Source organism: Palaemon carinicauda, chromosome 7 (genome assembly GCF_036898095.1).
Source record: "Palaemon carinicauda isolate YSFRI2023 chromosome 7, ASM3689809v2, whole genome shotgun sequence".
NCBI lineage: Eukaryota > Metazoa > Arthropoda > Malacostraca > Decapoda > Palaemonidae > Palaemon > Palaemon carinicauda.
The window spans coordinates 175,815,627-175,835,533 of record NC_090731.1 but is presented as its reverse complement, the minus strand read 5'-3'; the positions used below and the strand labels follow the sequence as shown (position 1 = coordinate 175,835,533).

The 19,907-nt window shown below is 35.4% G+C and overlaps 1 protein-coding gene across 1 annotated transcript; it reads left to right on the top strand.

Moving 5' to 3' along the window:
* Positions 1 to 266: 266 nt before the first annotated feature.
* LOC137644673 (uncharacterized) lies at positions 267 to 16,496 on the top strand. Its single transcript, XM_068377624.1, has 2 exons — positions 267 to 418; positions 16,232 to 16,496. Exons 1-2 carry the CDS (start codon positions 267 to 269, stop codon positions 16,494 to 16,496), a joined length of 417 nt encoding a protein of 138 aa, XP_068233725.1.
* Positions 16,497 to 19,907: the final 3,411 nt, after the last annotated feature.

Sequence of the window (19,907 nt, the reverse complement as noted above, 5' to 3'; positions counted from 1 at the left end):
TTAATGACAGGAGCATATTCTCAAAGATGAGTTTTCTTCACTGGTGCAGCTATTCTGTCTTGTTTACTTGTTTACTCGTGGAGGATCAAGACCTTCAAGTAATGGTTATTTTTGTAGGTAGATTTTTGGAATTAAGAGCTGTTTACTTTGTGGTAGAAACAGCTGCATTTATTGCTGATGTTTTGTTGCCATGACTCCTCGCTGCTGGGAGGAAGGGCGATGGTGGCTGGTACAACACACAAACATATGCTAACAGGGTCTACGCGATGACAGGCAGGGCAGCCGGTCGGGACGACAGTCCACCCCAAGAGCCAAAGCAAAGTCCTTCAAAGGAAGGGAACCGTGTTACCCCATACGAATGGGGGAAAAGCACTCTAATAAACGAAGTTTTGCTGTTGTTACCTAAAATTCTCTCCAGGTGAGTCCTATCCTCATACTATAATTGCGTATCCCACCATCAACAAACCGAAGAGACTAGCTTAGTGATGAAAACTGGCCAAACCCCATTCATGAATAAGGACATATCTGAGGTCTTTGTCCTGCAGTGGACTAGAAACGGCTGCATTTGCTGTTGTTACCTAAAATTCTCTCCATGTGAGTCATATTCCCTTTCTTTACTTGCGTCCTCCACCATCAAAAAACTGAAGTGCCCAACGAATGATGAAAACTGGCCAAACCCCATTCATGAATGAAAACATGTTTAAAGGCCACTCATGAATGGCTGGGGCAAGGGATAGTGACATTGCCCTACCAAGCAGGACACTACCCTGGGGACGTACCATATACACATATGATCAGCGCCTAAGCCCCTTCTCCACCCAGGCTAGGACAAAGGAGGGCTAGGCAACGGTTCCTAATGTCTTAACAGATACACCTATAGGCTCCCTAAACCCCACATCCTTAGCTCACAAGGATGGTGAGATTGCTGCGACCAAAGGAACTAACTAGATTGAGCGGAACTCGAACCCCAGTCTCGTGTTCAATGGTCAGGAACGTTACTAAATCGGCCACCATAAACCTAAGGCCTTTGTCCTGCAGTGGTCTAGAAACGACTGCATTTGTTGTTGTTGTTACCCAAGATTCTCTCCAGGGGAATCCCATTCCCTTTCTATAATTGCGTTCCCTCCAATCCTGCAGGATAAAAAGGACCTCCTCCTCACTGTGCCCTATTCCAGAAAGGCTTAATCAAGCCCCCATCGATCTTGGGCTCCTCCCCGGAGGAATAATAGTAGGTGTTATTCCTCCAAGTGGTTCTTCTTCCCCCTCTGTGCCTTCTTTATCAGACTTCTGGGGGCATTACCTTCTACGGTCATCCATCTCCATCTGTCTTTCGCCGAACAACTATAAATTTAGATGGAATTCTTCGTCCCAATGAGCTTTTCTGCTGGCCATGTTTTGTGTCTTTTACGTTTTCTTCCATCTTATTCTTAGCTTTCTGATTATTTTTCTTTTCTTCACTAATCTTTTTTTTTCATATTTTTCTTAATTTTCTAATCTGCGTTTTTTTAGTTTACTTCCTTCTTCATCATAGCTTTCTGATTATGTCTTTTCTTTTCTAATCTTTTTTTTCATATTTTTCTTAATTTCCTAAGCTGCGTCTTTGTCTTTTCTTCGTTCCTTTTTCTTAGCTTTCTGATTATTTTTCTTTTCTTTTCTAATCTTTTTTCTTCATATTTTTCTTAATTTGCTAAGCTGCGTCTTTGTTTTCTTCGTTCCTTTTTCTTAGCTTTCTGATTATTTTTCTTTTCTTTTCTAATCTTTTTCTTCGTATTTTTCTTAATTTGCTAAGCTGCGTCTTTGTCTTTTCTTCCTTCCTTTTTCTTAATTTTCTGATTATTTTTCTTTTCTTTGCTAATCTGGTTTTTTTTTCTTAATTTTCTAAGCTGCGTCTTTTTGTTTTCGTCCTTCCTTTTTCTTAGCTTTCTGATTACATTTCTTTTCTTTGCTAATCTGTTTTTTTTCCCCTTAATTTACTAAGCTGCGTCTTTGTGTTTTCTTCCTTCCCTTTTCTTAGCTTTCTGATTACATTTATTTTCTTTTCTAATGTTTTTTTTTTCTTATTTTTCTTAACTTGTTCTGCCTCACTTATTTCTTTAATCTGCATTTGCTAATTATTTTTTCTGCCTTCCCTCCCTTCCACAAAATCTTTTTCTTTTCTAATTATTTATTTCACATTTTTCTTAATTTGCTATTTTTTCTTACATTATTCTGACTTTTTTTATTGGTTCGCTCTACATTTACTCGTTAATTTGTCTGCCATTCCTCCTTTCCAGCCATTTATTCAATTCCTGTATTCTTATTTCTGCGCTTGCTCTTCTCATTTATTTTCTCTTAATTTCATTTGTATATTTTGATTTTCATAACAATTCATCATCTCTTGTTAACTCTTCCTTCCCTTCTCTTTTGTTATTTTTCCCTCTTACTTGTATCATGTGTTTTATCTTCTTCTCCACCTACGACTTTTGTCTTTTTCTAAAGACATTTTTTTTCTTTTTTGGAGGGGGGATTCTGTATTGGACTTTTAAGCATCTTGACCATAAGACCTTCAACAGGGAATAAATATTTCCTGCATAAAAATCTACAATCTATAAAGATAAAAAAGTAATCAAGCCGCGGAATGCAAGAAATTATTAATTATATTAAAAAAGACTACTAAAAATGGTTAGAAATTCAGTACAACATTAAATGCAGCCGTTTCTAATCCACCGCAGGACAAATGCCTCAGACATGTCCTTATTCATGTCTGGGGTTTGGCTAGTTTACATCACCAGTGCGGATTGGTGATGGTGGGAGACTTCTGTCCGATCATTCACAACAAAACAAACCTAATATAGGTGGCCCTGACTAGTACAGCCTTGGTGATCATAGTGATACGTAAACTCATCACCTCCTTCTACGCCTATTGACGCAAAGGGCCTCGGTTAGATTTCACCAGTCGTCTCTATCTTGAGCTTTTAATTCAATGCTTCTCCTTTTATCATCTCCTACTTCGCGCTTCATAGTCCTCAGTTATGTAGGCCTGGGTCTTCCAACTCTTCTAGTGTCTTGTGTAGCCCAGCTGAACGTTTGGTGAACTATATATATATATATATATATATATATATATATATATATATATATATATATATATATATATATATACATATATAATATAAGTATATATACATATATATACATACATACATATATATATATGTATATATATACACACACACATATATATATATATATATATATATATATATACATACATATATATACATAAATAAATATATATGTGTATATATATATATATATAAATATATATACATACATACATATATATACATATATATATATATATATATATATATATATATATATATATATAAATATATATATATATATATATATAATATATATATATATATATATATATATATATATATATATATATATATATATATATATATATATATATATGATATGATATGATATAATATAAAACCTTATAAAGGGCCGGCCCAGCTCCTCCTACCTTTCTGAAACTCGATCAGTAATTATAGACTTATTTACAGTATCTAGGTCAGTCCCCAAACCAATTATGTCGATTACCAAGCATGTATATATCATCTTGCTGGGGTCAACAGAGGTCAAATGGGTTTCAGTATTTTGTACTTTCATACTGCGTTCTCCCTGGGATTTCAAACTCAAGTTAAATAACTCGAGAATCTGAGTTCATACTAAGTCTAATAAAAAATATCCTATAAATAAAAAAGAAAGAAATTATAAAGTAAAAATAAATCTATTTAAGAATCTATGAAAACATGTGAAGGAAATAATAAGAACGAAGAAAACTAATTATGAATAAATTATTATTATTATTATTATTATTATTAATTGCTAAGCTACAACCCTAGTTGGAGATGCAAGATGCTATAACCCCAGGGGCCCCAAACAGGGAAAATTGCCCAGTGAGGAAAGGAAACAAGAAAAAAATAAATATTCTAAGAACAATAACATTAAAATAAATATTTCGTATATAAACTATAAATACTTTAACAAAACAAGAGGAGGAGAAATTAGGTAGAGTAGTGTGCCCGAGTGTACCCTCAAGCAAGAGAACTCTAACCCGAGATAGTGGAAGACCATGGTACAGAGGCTATGGCACTACCCAAGACTAGAGAACAATGGTTTGATTTTGGAGTGTCCTTCTCCTAGAAGAGCTGCTTACCATAGCTAGAGAGTCTCTTGTACCCCTACCAAGGGGATAGTAGCCACTGAACTGCAGTAGTTAACCCCTTGGGTGAAGAAGACTGCTACCATTTTTATGTCCCCTTTTTAGTATCTAACTTAATCAATTATTCCTTGTTGTTAATAACATTTCTTCTTTGACAATAATATATCTAAAAGGTTTAAAGGCCACTCATAAATGCCAGAGGCAGGGGACAGTGATAATAATAATAATAATAATAATAATAATAGTAATAATAACTAAAAAATAATAATAATAATAATAATAATAATAATAATAGCTCGCAGGACAATGCCCTAGTGACTGATCATATAGGCTATACATATGATCAGTGCCCAAGGCCCCCTCTCCACCCAAGCTAGGACCAGGGAGGGCCAGGCAATAGCTGCTGATGACTCAGAAAGTAAACCTATAGGCTCCCCCAAATCCCCCTTTCGAGCTTGATAAAATCGGTAGGCAGGGACGTTTCCAATAGGCCATCACAACAATAACTAGAAGAGCACTTAGTAGAGCGCAGACCTCCACCGTCGCAGTTTACTTCTCGACCTTTTGCTCCACCTTGACCTTTGACCTTAACATGTATTAATTGGCGTGGAGTTTCATACGATCAAATATGAACCAAGTTTGAAGTCTCTGTGACAACGATGTTCAAACTTATGGCTGATTACGTGAATTGGACATTTTGCTTGACCGTGACCTTGACCTTCCAAAATTTAATCATTTCCAGCTTTTTACATAACATTTAATTCCTGCAAGTTTCATTACTTTACGATTAAAGTTGTGGCCAGGAAGCTGTTCCTGGTCTTCCACTGTCTCGGATTAGAGTTCTCTTGCTTGATGGTACCCTCAAGCAAGACAACTCTAATCCCAGACAGTGGAAGACCATGGTACAGAGGCTATGGCACTATCCAAGACTAGAGAACAAAATCAAACCATTGTTCTCTAGTCTTGGGTAGTGCCATAGCCTCTGTATCAGCGTCTTCCACTGTCTTGGATTAGAGTTCTCTTGATTGAGTTGAGTGTATCCTCAAGCAAGAGAACTCTAATCCAAGAAAATGGAAGACCCTGGTACAGAGGCTATAGCACTACCAAAGAATAGAGAACAATGGTTTGATTTAGGAGTGTCCTTCTCCTAGAAGAGCCAACTGTACCAAGAAGGAGCCCAACCCAAAACTGACAGGGACTTCTCCTAGAAGAGCCAACTGTACCCGGAAGGTCCCCAACCCCAAAACTGACAGGGCCTTCTCCTAGAAGAGCCAACTGTACCCCGAAGGAACCCAACCCCAAAACTGACAGGGCCTTCTCCTAGAAGAGCCAACTGTACCAAGAAGGAGCCCAACCCAAAACTGACAGGGCCTTCTCCTAGAAGAGCCAACTGTACCCGGAAGGTCCCCAACCCCAAAACTGACAGGGCCTTCTCCTAGAAGAGCCAACTGTACCCGGAAGGAGCCCAACCCAAAACTAACAGGGCCTTCTCCTAGAAGAGCCAACTGTACCCGGAAGGTCCCCAACCCCAAAACTGACAGGGCCTTCTCCTAGAAGAGCCAACTGTACCCGGAAGGAGCCCAACCCAAAACTGACAGGGCCTTCTCCTAGAAGAGCCAACTGTACCCCCGAAGGACCCCAACCCCAAAACTGACAGGGTCAGGATCCCAATTTGGCCTCCAGACGAGACCACCCAAACAAGATGGTGATTAACGACTCATACCGAAATGACCAATTCCGGGAGGACAATTCCACTCCCTTAATTGGGATGTGCGTAGGTTGCAAGTCGACTCCCGTAACGGGAAACGAGCTTATTAACTCGCACTAACAGCCAATTTAAGGCCAGTGACCTTAAACCTCTTTCCCTATATGTCGTGCAGAACTAAGTGGGAGGGTGATGACGTCATAATTATTCTTGCTGGTTTCTATTGGTTCTTAGCTTTAAAGTTCTTTAGGAAAAATGTTATTGTTATAAGTTTGAATTCTGTTATTATTGTTATTATTATTATTATTATTATTATTATTATTATTATTATTATTATTAGCTAGGTTAAAACCCTAGTTGGATAAGCAAAAGAAGACGTGAACAATTAAAATAAAAAATTTTTAAGAACAATAACAACATTAAAATAGATTCTCTGTATATAATCTTTATGAAGAGACTTATGTTAGCCTCTTCAACATAAAAACAAGTTTTCTTCCAATATTTAAATTGTATATTTTCGAAAGTACTTCTTTTTCGTGAAAACATATCAACACTTGAAAGATAATACAAAAAAAAAAAAATAATAATAATTTCAGATAAGAAACACAAAGCCATTACAAATACTGAAATTTTTTCTGAATACAAATATTAAATTATTTTTTAGAAGGGCAACTTTGAAGCTGAGGCCCGCCACCGGCCCCCCCCCCCTCTCCCCCAAAAATATTATCATTACAGAGAAGAAACACAAAATCCTAAATGAACAGAAACTGAAACCTTTCCAAAAAAACTTAAATTCTTTATAAATGGCAACTTTGAAGATAATTCCCCCCCCCCCCCACAAGAAGAAAAAATCTTCATTTCAGAGGAGAACCACAAAACCTCAACAATCTATTAAATTGCTTTAAAACAGAAATCTTTCTGAAAAAAAAAATCTTAAATTCTCTAAAAAAAAAGGCAACTTTGAAGTTGATACCCCCCCCCCCTCCCAAAAAAAAATCATTTCAGAGAAGAAACCAAATCTCAACAACTCATAAAATGTTTTAAAACAGAAACCTTTAACAAAAAAAGAATAAAAATCTTAAATTAAGAGAAAATGGCAACTTTGCCGCTTCTACAAAACACAATATCCAAAATTCTGAGGTTCAAAAAAAAAAAAAAAAAAAAAAAAAAAAAAAAAAAAAAAAAAAAAAAAAAAATCTTAAATCAAGAAATACAAAAATGGGTGTTGCTGAAGCAGCTTCGGATAACAGCAGTAATTATGGGAAGATGAAGTGTGCAATGGTCTTCCACTCCCTTGGATTAGAGTTCTCTTGCTTGAGGGTACACTCGGGCGCATTATTCTATCTTATTTCGCTTCCCCTTGTTTTGTTAAAGATTTTATCATTTATATATGGAACTATTCATTTTGATGTTGTTACTCATCTTCAAATATTTCATTCTTCCTTGTTTCCTTTCCTCACTGGGCTGTTTTCCCTGTTGGAGCCCCTGGGCTTAGAGCATCCTGCTTTTCCAACTAGGGTTGTAGCTTAATAAAATAATAATAATAATAATAATAATAATAATATAAATCTTTACTACAATTTTCCAAGCTGTGATTAACCTTATTACCAAACTTTCAAGCGATGTTACGATATCACGTGATGGAAAATTTATATTCTGAGAGAGAGAGAGAGAGAGAGAGAGAGAGAGAGAGAGAGAGAGAGAGAGAGAGAGAGAGAGTGTGTGTGTGTGTTATGTAAATGATTATGATGGCATTGCTGTTCATCTCCAAAATCTTATTTATAAATAAAATTTTCTTTAACAGCCATAACATATATATATATATATATATATATATATATATATATATATATATATATATATATATATATATATATGTGTGTGTGTGTGTGTGTGTACATACACACATAATGTATACTGCGTGTGTATATATATAAATATATATACACGCAGTATACATTATGTGTGTGTGTACACACACACACACACACACACACATATATATATATATATATATATATATATATATATATATATATATATATATATATATATGTGTGTGTGTGTGTGTGTGTACACACACACATAATGTATACTGCGTGTGTGTGTGTATATATATATATATATATATATATATATATATATATATATATATATATATTATATATATATATATATAATATATATATATATATACTAATCAACAGTTTATATTTCTAAAAAAAGCTTACACGAGTGATTCTAAACTTTATTAGCCTCATTATGAATACGTCATAGTATAACCAGGTCATTATATTATCATTCAATAGACTCTTATTTAATTTTGGTGCACATAGAAGTTAATATTGAACATGAACAACAGTGTTCAAACACTGCTTCGCCGTTAAGCTAGCTGGTATCCAAATACACTTCCAATGCACGGCTCAAATCAGGGAGCTCTTTCCTCAGAAAGCCTCTATACAACGTTTACAACGTTTCCAGAAGGCTAAAATCACTATCTGAACACCCCCCCCCCCCTTGTATTTAGTTTTCAGGTCCCAAAATAGTAACCCAATGGTAGGGCTGGGATAAGGACTCAGGAAGATGTAAGGTGGGGTCAGGTAAGGTGAGGAAGCAGCAGAAGACAACAATAAATTCACCGCTACAGTTGACTGATTTGGCCACTTTCACCTGTACAGTGAAGACAGAAGAATTGTTCTGGAGCAATGGTGTGCCGTCTTGTTGCTTATGTCTGTTTAATTTTGCCCCTTTTTCCAAGATGGTCACAATTCTAGCACACAATACTCCCTAGTGATGGTTTGACCTTTTAAATATCATAGCGAGATGGCACTAAAACTAAGGTCCTCACCTCACTAACAGACACCAATTGCTTAATATTTCTTTTATGGGGGAGGGAGCTATTGCTTTTACATTGCTTTCTCTGAATCTTTTATTCAGGCTTTAAGTGACGAATAGATCTAAAATTTGGTCACCAATCTCCAGTCAAGACAGGAAACGAGCCAAGTGTCCTAAGACACTTAATCTCGTCAGCTTTAGTTCTGGTGTAAAGACCTGTGGTACCCATCTTGCTGACAACTAGATTATCACCAAGATGCCCGCCTCAATAGTATACCTTAAGCCACTATATGCTGGAACAGCCAAAGTCCATCAACAAAAATTACAGGACGAATGGGATTCATCAATTACTTTAAGATTTTGAGTATTAGGGTCGTCAGCAAGCTTCCATACTGTCCCACTATTCAGTGGTAAAGTCCCTGGCTGGTAATCGCCAGACTGGGATTCGAATCCCGCTCAAACTCGTTAGTTCCTTTGGTCGCTGCAACCTCACAATCCTTGTGAGCTAAGGGTGGGGGGGGGGGGTTTAGGGTAGCCTATAGGTTTATCTGTTTGGTCATCAGCAGCCATTGCCTGGCCACCCTTGGTCCTACCTTGGGTGGAGAGGGGGCTTGGCGAGTCTCTAGGGCATTCTCCTGCTTATTAGGGCAATATCCCTGTCCCTTGCCTCTGCTATTCATGAAAGACCTTTAAAGTGCATAGATTATGTCTTCTTGGGTATGCTTTTAAAGGTCAAATATCTTCTACATAAAACCAGTTATATTAAACAACCTATTGTTAAATATACATATTGTGATGTAAAGGTTGCTGTGGCCTGATTGGTAACGTCTCTGCCTAGTGTTTGCCAGTCAGGGGTTCGAGTCCCGCTCAGACTCGTTAGTGCCATTAGTGTCTGCAACCCTACCATCCTTGTGAGCTAAGGTTGGGGGGGTTTGGTGGAGCCTATAGGTCTAACTGCTGAGTCATCAGCAGCCACTGCCTGGCCCTCCTTGGTTCTAGCTTGGGTGGAGAGGAGGCTTGGGCGCTGATCATATAATATATGGTCAGTCTCTAGGGCATTGTCCTGATTGCTAGGGCAATGTTACTGTCACTTGCTTCTGCCATTCATGAGCGACCTTTAAACCTTTAAATGTTAGATTACACACTTGATTGTAGAAATGTTTATAGAATATAATGATGGAGTGGTGGAAATCAATCTCATTTTCTACTCTTAATCTCCAATACGTCATTTCAAATCCTACCAATTCTTCTTCACTGGCTTTCCTATGTCCTATGACACAATTTCAAACAGACACTAACCCCTCCCACATCTACGCTATTCAACTCTTTTATTTATCTATCTATCTATCTATCTATCTATCTATATATATATATATATATATATATATATATATATATATATATAATTTGCAAGTATAATATATATCTATATAAACATACAGTACATGTATACACAGTATATATATATATATATATATATATATATATATATATACATACGTATATAGATATATATACATATATATAATATATATATATATATATACATATATATATACATAAATATATATATATATATATATATATATATATATATATATATATATATATATATATACTGTGTATACATGTACTGTATGTTTATATAAATATATATTATACTTGCAAATTATATATATATATATATATATATATATATATATATATATATATATATATCTATATACGTATGTATATATATATATATATATATATATATATATATATATATATATATATATATATATACTGTGTATACATGTACTGTATGTTTATATAGATATATATTATACTTGCAAATTATATATATATATATATATATATATATATATATATATATATATATATATATATATATATATTCTTCCCACACAAACAAGTATCTCCAGAATTTATCCCAAACTCCTTCCACACGAAGACGACAGAAAGGATCGCATCCCACACTACGACGTTAGTGCATCGTAATGTTGACGCCGGGGCTCCTGCGAAAGGTGAACTGAAGGACAAGAACCAGCGCCAGCTGTAGGAACGAGTCCTGGAGATACCTGAAGGAGGTTGAATCAACCAGAAAAGGGGATAATGCGTCGGCAGAGCGGTCATGCTAATGTTAATAGACAGATCTTCACAAGGTGGTGGTTTTTTTTTATTTTTTTATTTTTTTTTTTTTACACGATACTATCAGATATGATTTTCTGATCAATAATTTAGATCGCAAGTATCCTTTTTTCATATTACGATCACTTTACGATACTATCAGATGTGATTTTCTTCTGATCAATAATTTAGATCGCAAGTATCCTTTTTTCATATTACGATCACTTTACGATATTATCAGATATAATTTTCTTCTTATCAATAATTTAGATAGCAAGTATCCTTTTTTATATTACGTTCATTTTACGATACCATCAGATGTGATTTTCTTCTTATCAATCATTTAGATCGCAAGTATTCTTTTTTATATTACGATCACTTCACGATACTATCAGATATGATTTTCTTCTTATCAATAATTTTCTTAACTTGTTTATATTTTCATCCATTTCCTTATATTTGCAATAGCAGCTTGATAAGACACTATCAGTAATAATTAAGACACTATCAGCTGATTTTTCTTCTTCTTGTATTCATTTGGTCTTATCAATAATTTTCTTGACTCGTTTTTTTTTTTATTTTCTCATATTTGTAATAACAGCTTGATAAGACACCATCAGCTGTGATTTTCATCTTATTATATTGATATAGTCCTATCAATAACTTTCTTAACACGTTCATTTTTATTCTTTTAGGTTGCAATTTCATCTAATTAACTTAAGGCACCAAAAGTCTTAACTTTCTTCTTGCCCCACCGTTATCCCTACAATAAGGGGTCGGTTGCCTGATGCGCCCTCTCTAATGTCTTCTATCAAAGGCATCCTCTTCCACCAAACCTCTTCTCTCCATTTCATCCTTCTCCTTATCTCGCCATCTGATTCTCTGTTATCCCTACATTAAGGGGTCGTTTGCCTGATGTGTCCTCTCCAATACCTTCTATCAAAGGCATCCTCTTCCCCCAAACCTCTTCTCTCCATTTCATCCTTCTCCTTATCTCGCCATCTGATTCTCTGTTATCCCTACATTAAGGGGTTGGTTGCCTGATGCGTCCTCTCCAATGCTTTCTATCAAAGGCATCCTCTTTTACTAAACCTCTTCTCTCCATATCAACCTTCACCATATCTCACCATTTAATTCTCTGCTTCCCTCTTATAATAGTTAATTGCTCCTAGGTGTCCTACAGCTAAAAAAATAAAAAATTATATAAACATATAGATATGAAAATAAGCTTTCAAAAAATACATAACAAAAATATTCTGTAACAAATACAATGTGTACATTGGTACATACACACATGGAATGAAATGCATTTCTAACTCGAGGGGCACTCAGTAAAGCGCAGTCCTCCGCCGTAGCAGCTTATTTCTCGACCTTTTGCTCGACCTTGACCTTGAACTTAACATATATTAATTGGCTTGGATTTTCATATACTAAGATATAAACCAAGTTTGAAGTCTCTGCGAAAACGATGTCCAAACTTACGGCTGATTGCGTGAATTGGACATTTTGCTTGCCCGTAACCTTGACCTTCCAAAATTTAATAATTTCCAGCTTTTAAATAACAGTTAAGCCTAGCAAGTTTCATTACTCTACGATTAAAATTTAGGCCAGGAAGTGTTCAGAAGCAAACAAACACACAAATATAAATATACAAACAGGGGGTAAAACATAACCTCCTTCCAACTTCGTTGGCAGAAGTAAATATAAATATGAAAATCCGCTTTCAAAAATATATAGCAAAAAATATTCTGCTTCTGAATCAAGGTTCGAATGGCGGAGTTCAATGGTTGGAAATCTTGCTTACGGAAATACGTTCAATTTATCTTTTGCAGTTTGCAATAACAGTCCAAAACTTCAGAATTGCTGGAGATTTATTCCAGGATACTACAAGAATAAGAATAAGAGACTCTTTAGCTATGGTAAGCAGCTCTTCTAGGAGAAGGACTCTCCAAAATCAAACCATTGTTCTCTAGTCTTGGGTAGGGCCATAACCTCTGTATCGTGGTCTTCTACTGTTTTGGGTTAGAGTTCTCTTGCTTGAGGGTACACTCGGGCACAATATTCGATCTCATTTCTCTTCCTCTTGTTTTGTTAAAGTTTTCATAGTTTATATAGGAAATATTTATTCTAATGTTGCTGTTATTAAAATATTCTATTTTTCCTCGTTTCCTTTCCTCACTTGGCTATTTTCCCTGTTGGGGCCCATGGGCTTATAGCATCCTGCTTTTCCAACTAGGGTTGTGGCTTAGGAAGTAATAATAATAATATTAATAATAATAATAATAATAATAACAATAATAAGAATGACAAACGGCTAATGGTGGCCTATTGGAAACGTCCCTGCCTCTCACGACTGGGGTTCGAGTCCTACTCAAGCTCGATAGTTTCTTGTAGTGTCTGCAACCTCACCATCCTATTGAGCAAAGGATGGGGGTTTGGGGGAGGCTATAGATCTACCTGCTGAGTTATCAGTAGTTATTACCTGGACCTCTCTGGTCCTAGCTTGGCCACAACTCATATGCTCAGTCTCTAGGGCATTGTCTTGCAAGCTAAGGAACTGTAACTCACCCTTGCTTCTGCCATTCATGAGCAGCCTTTTAAAAAAGAAAATCAACAAAATAATTTTTTCAAATATTAGACTGGGTGCTTTGGGAAGCCTTATAAGCCTACCTGCTGAGTCATCAGCAGACATTGCCTGGCCCTCCCTGGTCCTTGTTTGGACTTTGATCATATAGTCAGTCTCAAGGGCATTGTTCAGCTAGGCATTGTCACTGTCCCTTGCTTCTTCTCTTCATGAGCAGACTTCTAAAAAAATAAAATAAAAAAATCCTTTTTTCAGGTATCAGACGAGAAATTAAAAAAAAAAAATCTTTCTTCAAGTATCACACAAGATCTCTTGCTCCTCCAAGCATCAAACAAGATCTCTAGATGTACAGATATAACAGTGGACATTCCACTATGCAAGAATATTAATACATCCAGACATACATAAGCACAAAACCGGTTTAAACTTCCACAATCGAAAAACCATCTCTTATTCAGAAGAATGTTACACGAATCGCCAGCCAGGAATACTTGAATAAAAATTACCTCTAGACCTCTACTTGAATCTAGTATCAGGCAAGCGATCAGAGGGCCGGCCGGTCGAGGGCTTCCAAAAACCAAGAGTTGTAAAGATATTTCGGGGGTTTTTATATGATAGGAACTATCAAGGGAGCAACCAACGCGAGATTGCTTTTCTTCGGTGTGTCTGTCTTGCTTCCACGGTCCCGCTGAGAGGGAAGAAGATGGGATTGCAGTGATGTTGTTCTTTCAAGTTTTGGTAGAGTTTTATGGAGAAATATATATCTCAAAAATATGATATTACATCTATCTATCTATCTATCTATCTATCTATCTATATATATATATATATATATATATATATATATATATATATATATATATATATACTGTATATATATATATATATATATATATATATATATATATATATATGTGTGTGTGCAACAACAAACACCAACAACAAATGGAGTCGTTTCTAGTCCACTACAGAACAAAGGCTTCAGTCATATTAATTTATGTGGCGGGTTTCTCCAGTTTTCATCACCTCCCTGGCCAGTGAGGATTGGTGATTTTAGGAGATTTTCGTCTGATAGCTCACAGCAAACTAACCTAGCATGGCTGGCCTCGACAAGTATAGCTTTGTTGATCATGGCGATACGCAAACCTTATCACTACACTAAGGTATTCCCACCCATAAAGGGATATACTACTACTATTATTATTATTATTATTATTATTATTATTATTATTATTATTATTACAAGCTAAGCAACAACCCTAGTTGGAAAATTCAGTTTCCATAAGCCCAAGATCTCTAACATGGAAAAATAGCACACCGAGGAAGAATAACAAGGAAATAAAGAATGTACAATGGAAGTAATGAGCAATTATTATAAAATAATACACACATACATAACTTATCAGTCACAAAACTACACGTGACAAATATCTAAGTGTAAAATCCACAGGAAACAGGAAAGTAAAAGACCAGGTACCAAGCGCTTTCGTGTATTACGTACACTTCTTCAAACTAAAAAGTGAATTAGATAATAAAATCATAGAAAAAATAAACCTAACAAAACTAAAATGAAAACCACAAACAAGCAGAGCATCATCAATGGGTGTAATTATATGTATGGAATGTGTACATATATATACGGTGTGTGTACACACACACACTATCATCAAATACTAAACAGTCGTATGAATCCGCAACTAAAACTTGCAACTCTCCATAGTCAGGGCTTCTCCACGATAAGGCTCAACACAACACAGTACTCTAGAAGCTTTATTCTAGCTGTGACCAGATTGTGGAATGATTTTCCTAATCAGGTAGTTGAGTAGAACTTCAAACGTTCAAACTTGCAGCAAATGTTTTTATGATGAACAGACTGACTCAAGTCTTTTTATAGTTTATATATGAGATGCCTGTTTTAATGTTGTTAATGTTTTTAAAAGAGTTTATTTTAATTATTAATTATTTCTTATTTCGTTTATTTATATCCTTATTTCCTTTCCTCACAGGGCTATTTTTCCCTGTTGGAGCCCTTGGGTTTATAGCATCTTGCTTTTCGAACTAGGGTCGTAGCTTAACAAGTAATAATAATGCTTTTAATTATAATAATACCAATAATAATAATCATAGCATAAACAAAAATAATAGTAATAATAATAATAAGAACAACAACAACAACAATAATAATAATAATAATAATAATAATAATAATAATAATAATAATAATGAGCAACTTTATGTAAATACAATAATGTTATTTTTTTTTTTTTATTGCTATCCTTATACGTTTATGCGTTTTATCTACCCCAACGTCAGAAATCCAGACCCGCATAAAAAACCCTCGAAAACTGAATTTATGGTCTATCCGGCGAACTCTCTCCGTACATACTAAACAACCAACGCCTATCTACCAGAATACAAAACAAATGCGCCCAAAAGGCCGCCCGTAAAACATATAACAACAGATGCCAGAAATAACTCGTAAACTGGCGCTAACCGATTCGCACCTGTTCTCATGACCCCGAGGATTTCAGCAAGGGCTTTGCAGAAATCAGAATTATTACTACTACTACTACTACTACTAGTGCTGCTGCTGCTGCTGCTACTAGTGCTGCTGCTACTGCTACTAATACTGCTACTAGTGCTCTGCTGCTGCTGCTACTACTACTACTACTACTACTACTGCTGCTGCTGCTGCTACTACTATTACTACTAGTACTACTGCTACTAATACTACTGCTACTACTATTACTACTAGTACTACTGCTACTAATACTACTGCTACTACTAATGCTGCTGCGGCTGCTACTACTAGTGCTGCTGCGGCTGCTACTACTGCTAGAACTACTACTACTACTAGTGCTGCTGCTAATACTACTACTACTAGTGCTGCAGCAGCTGCTGCTGCTACTACCACTACTAATACTACTACTACTAGTAGTGATACTGCTACTACTACTAATACTACTACTACTAGAGCTCGAAAACAGTGGTACTTCAATAAGGATTATTTTTGGAAATAACTGGCACAATTTGAAAAGCAACGTGCTTTGTTGAAATCACTACTACTACAACTACTACTACTACTAGTAGTAGTAGTTCTTGAAAAGAGAGGTACTTTAATAAGGAATATTTCTGAAGTAACTGGTACAATTTGAAAAACAACCTGCCAAAGATTAGATTCGATAAAAAAAAAAAAAAAAAAAAAAAAAAAACATCGATACTACCGGTGACAAGTAGACAACATTCCATACTATTATTATTATTATTATTATTATTATTATTATTATTATTACTTGCTAAACTACAACCCTAGTTGGAAAAGCAGCATGCTATAAGCCCAAATGCTCTATCAAGGAAATATAGCCCAGTGAGAAAAGGAAATAAGGAAATATATAAACTACAAGAGAAGTAATTATTAATTACAATACAAAAAATTAAGGAAAAAAAACATTAAAATAAATCTTTCATATATAAAGTACAAAAACTTATAAAAAAAAAAAACAGAAGAGAAATGAGATAGAATAGTGTGCCCGAGAGTACCTTGTCAAAGACTATAGTCCATTTCTTTTAGCGAGGCATATTTGCACCGACTCGCAGCGGTGCCCTTTTAGCTCGGAAAAATTTCCTGATCGCTGATTGGTAGGACAAGATAATTCTAATCAATCAGCGATCAGGAAACTTTTCCGAGCTAAAAGGGCACTGTTGCGAGTCGGTGCAAATCTGCCTCGCTAAAAGAAATGGACTATAGTGTTTTGATACATAAAAAGAGAAACTTTAAAAAAATAAAATAAAACATTGATAATGTCGATAATCTTAATAATTGCTTTCCCAATGTCTCCTGTAATGTATGTACCCAAGCAAAAAGTCAGGCTTTCTCCACCATGAAGCTCAATACTACACAGTACTCTAGAAGTTTTATTCCAGGTGTGACCAAGTTGTGGAATGATCTTCCTGATCTGGTAGTTGAATCGGTAGAACTTCAAAAGTTCCAACGTGCAGCTAATCTTTTCATGTTAAACAGGCTGACATAAGTATTTTTATAGTTTATATATGAAGTATCTGTTTTATTGTTGTTAATGTTTTTAAAATATTTTATTTTAATTGTTCATTACTTCTAATATCATTCATTAATTTCCTTATTTCCTTTCCTCACAGGACTTTTTCCTTGTTGGAGCCCTTGGGCTAATAGCATATTCCTTTTCCAACTAGGATTGTAGCTTAGCTTGTAATAAAAACAAAAATAATAATTATAATAATAATGATAACAATGTAGCAGACTTTTACTGAGAGAGAGAGAGAGAGAGAGAGAGAGAGAGAGAGAGAGAGAGAGAGAGAGAGAGAGAGAGAGAGAGAGAGAGAGAATTCATTAACCTGTATCCAAGGATCTCGAAGAGTCCTTTGAGCAATATATCGGGCTATCTAAATGCTCCTTTGTAGACAGAGAAAACTGCCTGGGGACATCATCTCCTTTGTTACTTATCAGAAGCGAAATTGTCTTTGAATAGGAGACGGGAATAATATATTAGTTTGCAAGTTCATGTTATCTTTGAGTCTTCTACCCTAAGGGTACACTCGGGCACACTATTCTATCTAATTTCTCTTCATCTTGTTTTGTTAAAGTTTTTATAGTTTATATAGGAAATATTTATTTTAATGTTACTGTTTCAAAATATTTAATTTCTCCTTGTTTCCTTTCCTCACTGGGTTATTTTCCCTGTTGGGGTCCCTGGGCTTATAGTATCCTGCTTTTCCAATTAGGGTTGTAGCTTAGCAAGTAATAATAATAATTCGTTGTTACTGTTTTTTGAATGCTTTATTGTTAATTTGTTCCCATGATTTATTTATTTCCTTATTTCCTTTCCTCACTGGGCTATTTTTCCCTATTGGAGCCCTTGGGCTTATAGCATCTTGCTTTTCCAACTAGGGTTGTAGCTTGGCTAGTAATAATAATAATAACAATAATAATAATAAAAATAATATTAATAATATCTGCAATAAATAAAAAATAAATGACAATTTTTCAGACCAAAGCCCTCAGAAGGATATTGGGAGCTAAATGGCAGGATAGGATTCGAAATGAAACTATAAGAGAGATTACTAGAGTGCCATATGTGGATAAGATCATACTGAGACTTATGTCAGTTTGAGCTTTTGAAGTTCCACCGATTCAACTACCTGATTTGGAAGATCATTCCACAACTTAGTCACAGCTTGGGCAAATTGTATACAATGGTAAAATCAAACCAAATATCATTGCCTTTAACCACTGCAATAAAGATTATTCACTCCAAGGGAATACATAATTAAAAATCTCTCTCTCTCTCTCTCTCTCTCTCTCTCTCTCTCTCTCTCTCTCTCTCTCTCTCTCTCTCTCAGTATACTCTATTCAATTCGGCACAGCAGTGTACAGTGGTAAAATCAGACCTAACAATACTTCAGGAGAACACATAAGAAACTCTCTCTCTCTCTCTCTCTCTCTCTCTCTCTCTCTCTCTCTCTCTCTCTCTCTCTCTCTCTCTCAGTATAATTCTACACTCAATTCAGCACATTGTATATAATGGTAAAAATCAAACCTAATATTATTGCCTTTAACCAATGCAATAAGAGTATTGACTCCATGGGTACACAAGAGTATATCAAATCTCTCTCTCTCTCTCTCTCTCTCTCTCTCTCTCTCTCTCTCTCTCTCTCTCTCTACTCAATTCGGCACATTGTATATAATGGTAAAATCAAACCTAATATTATTGCCTTTAACCACTGCAATAAAGAGTATTCACTCCAAGGGAACAAATGAGTAGAACTCTCTCTCTCTCTCTCTCTCTCTCTCTCTCTCTCTCTCTCTCTCTCTCTCTCTCTCTCTCTCTCTCTCTCTCTCTCGCTCATCCAGACTTTGACTAATATCTCATTTCCAGTTAGCTGGACACAGCTGGATTTAACAAATAATACCTAAAAAAATCATAGTTGCTTAAACCAGAATCCTTTTCTTATTCAGAAGAGCGTCATAGCCAAGGGGTTACTGGGAACAAACTGCCCCCTTATCTCCCGTTTCTCTCTATGGAATTAATACACACATAATTATAGGTTCACTTACAATACAACCAATGAAGAATTTCTATTACAGATAGCCAATAAATAAAAGAACGAGAATATGGTATTCAACATCTAAATTACGAATTCCACGAGTAAAAGCCTTATGTTCAACCAAGTTGAAGGCAATATAAATTTAGAGAAGTATGGAATTGTATTTTCCTAATTAAACCATTTCAAATTTTAGAACTAAAGGGATATAATAAGTACCGAAATATTACCACTGGGCATCCTGGCTGTTTAGAGTCGAGTCTTTACGTGAGGGCTTCAAGTCAGACTGCCAGCTACCATCCAGACAATTACTGATCTAGTGATTGTCCTACAACATATATAAATTTCGCAAA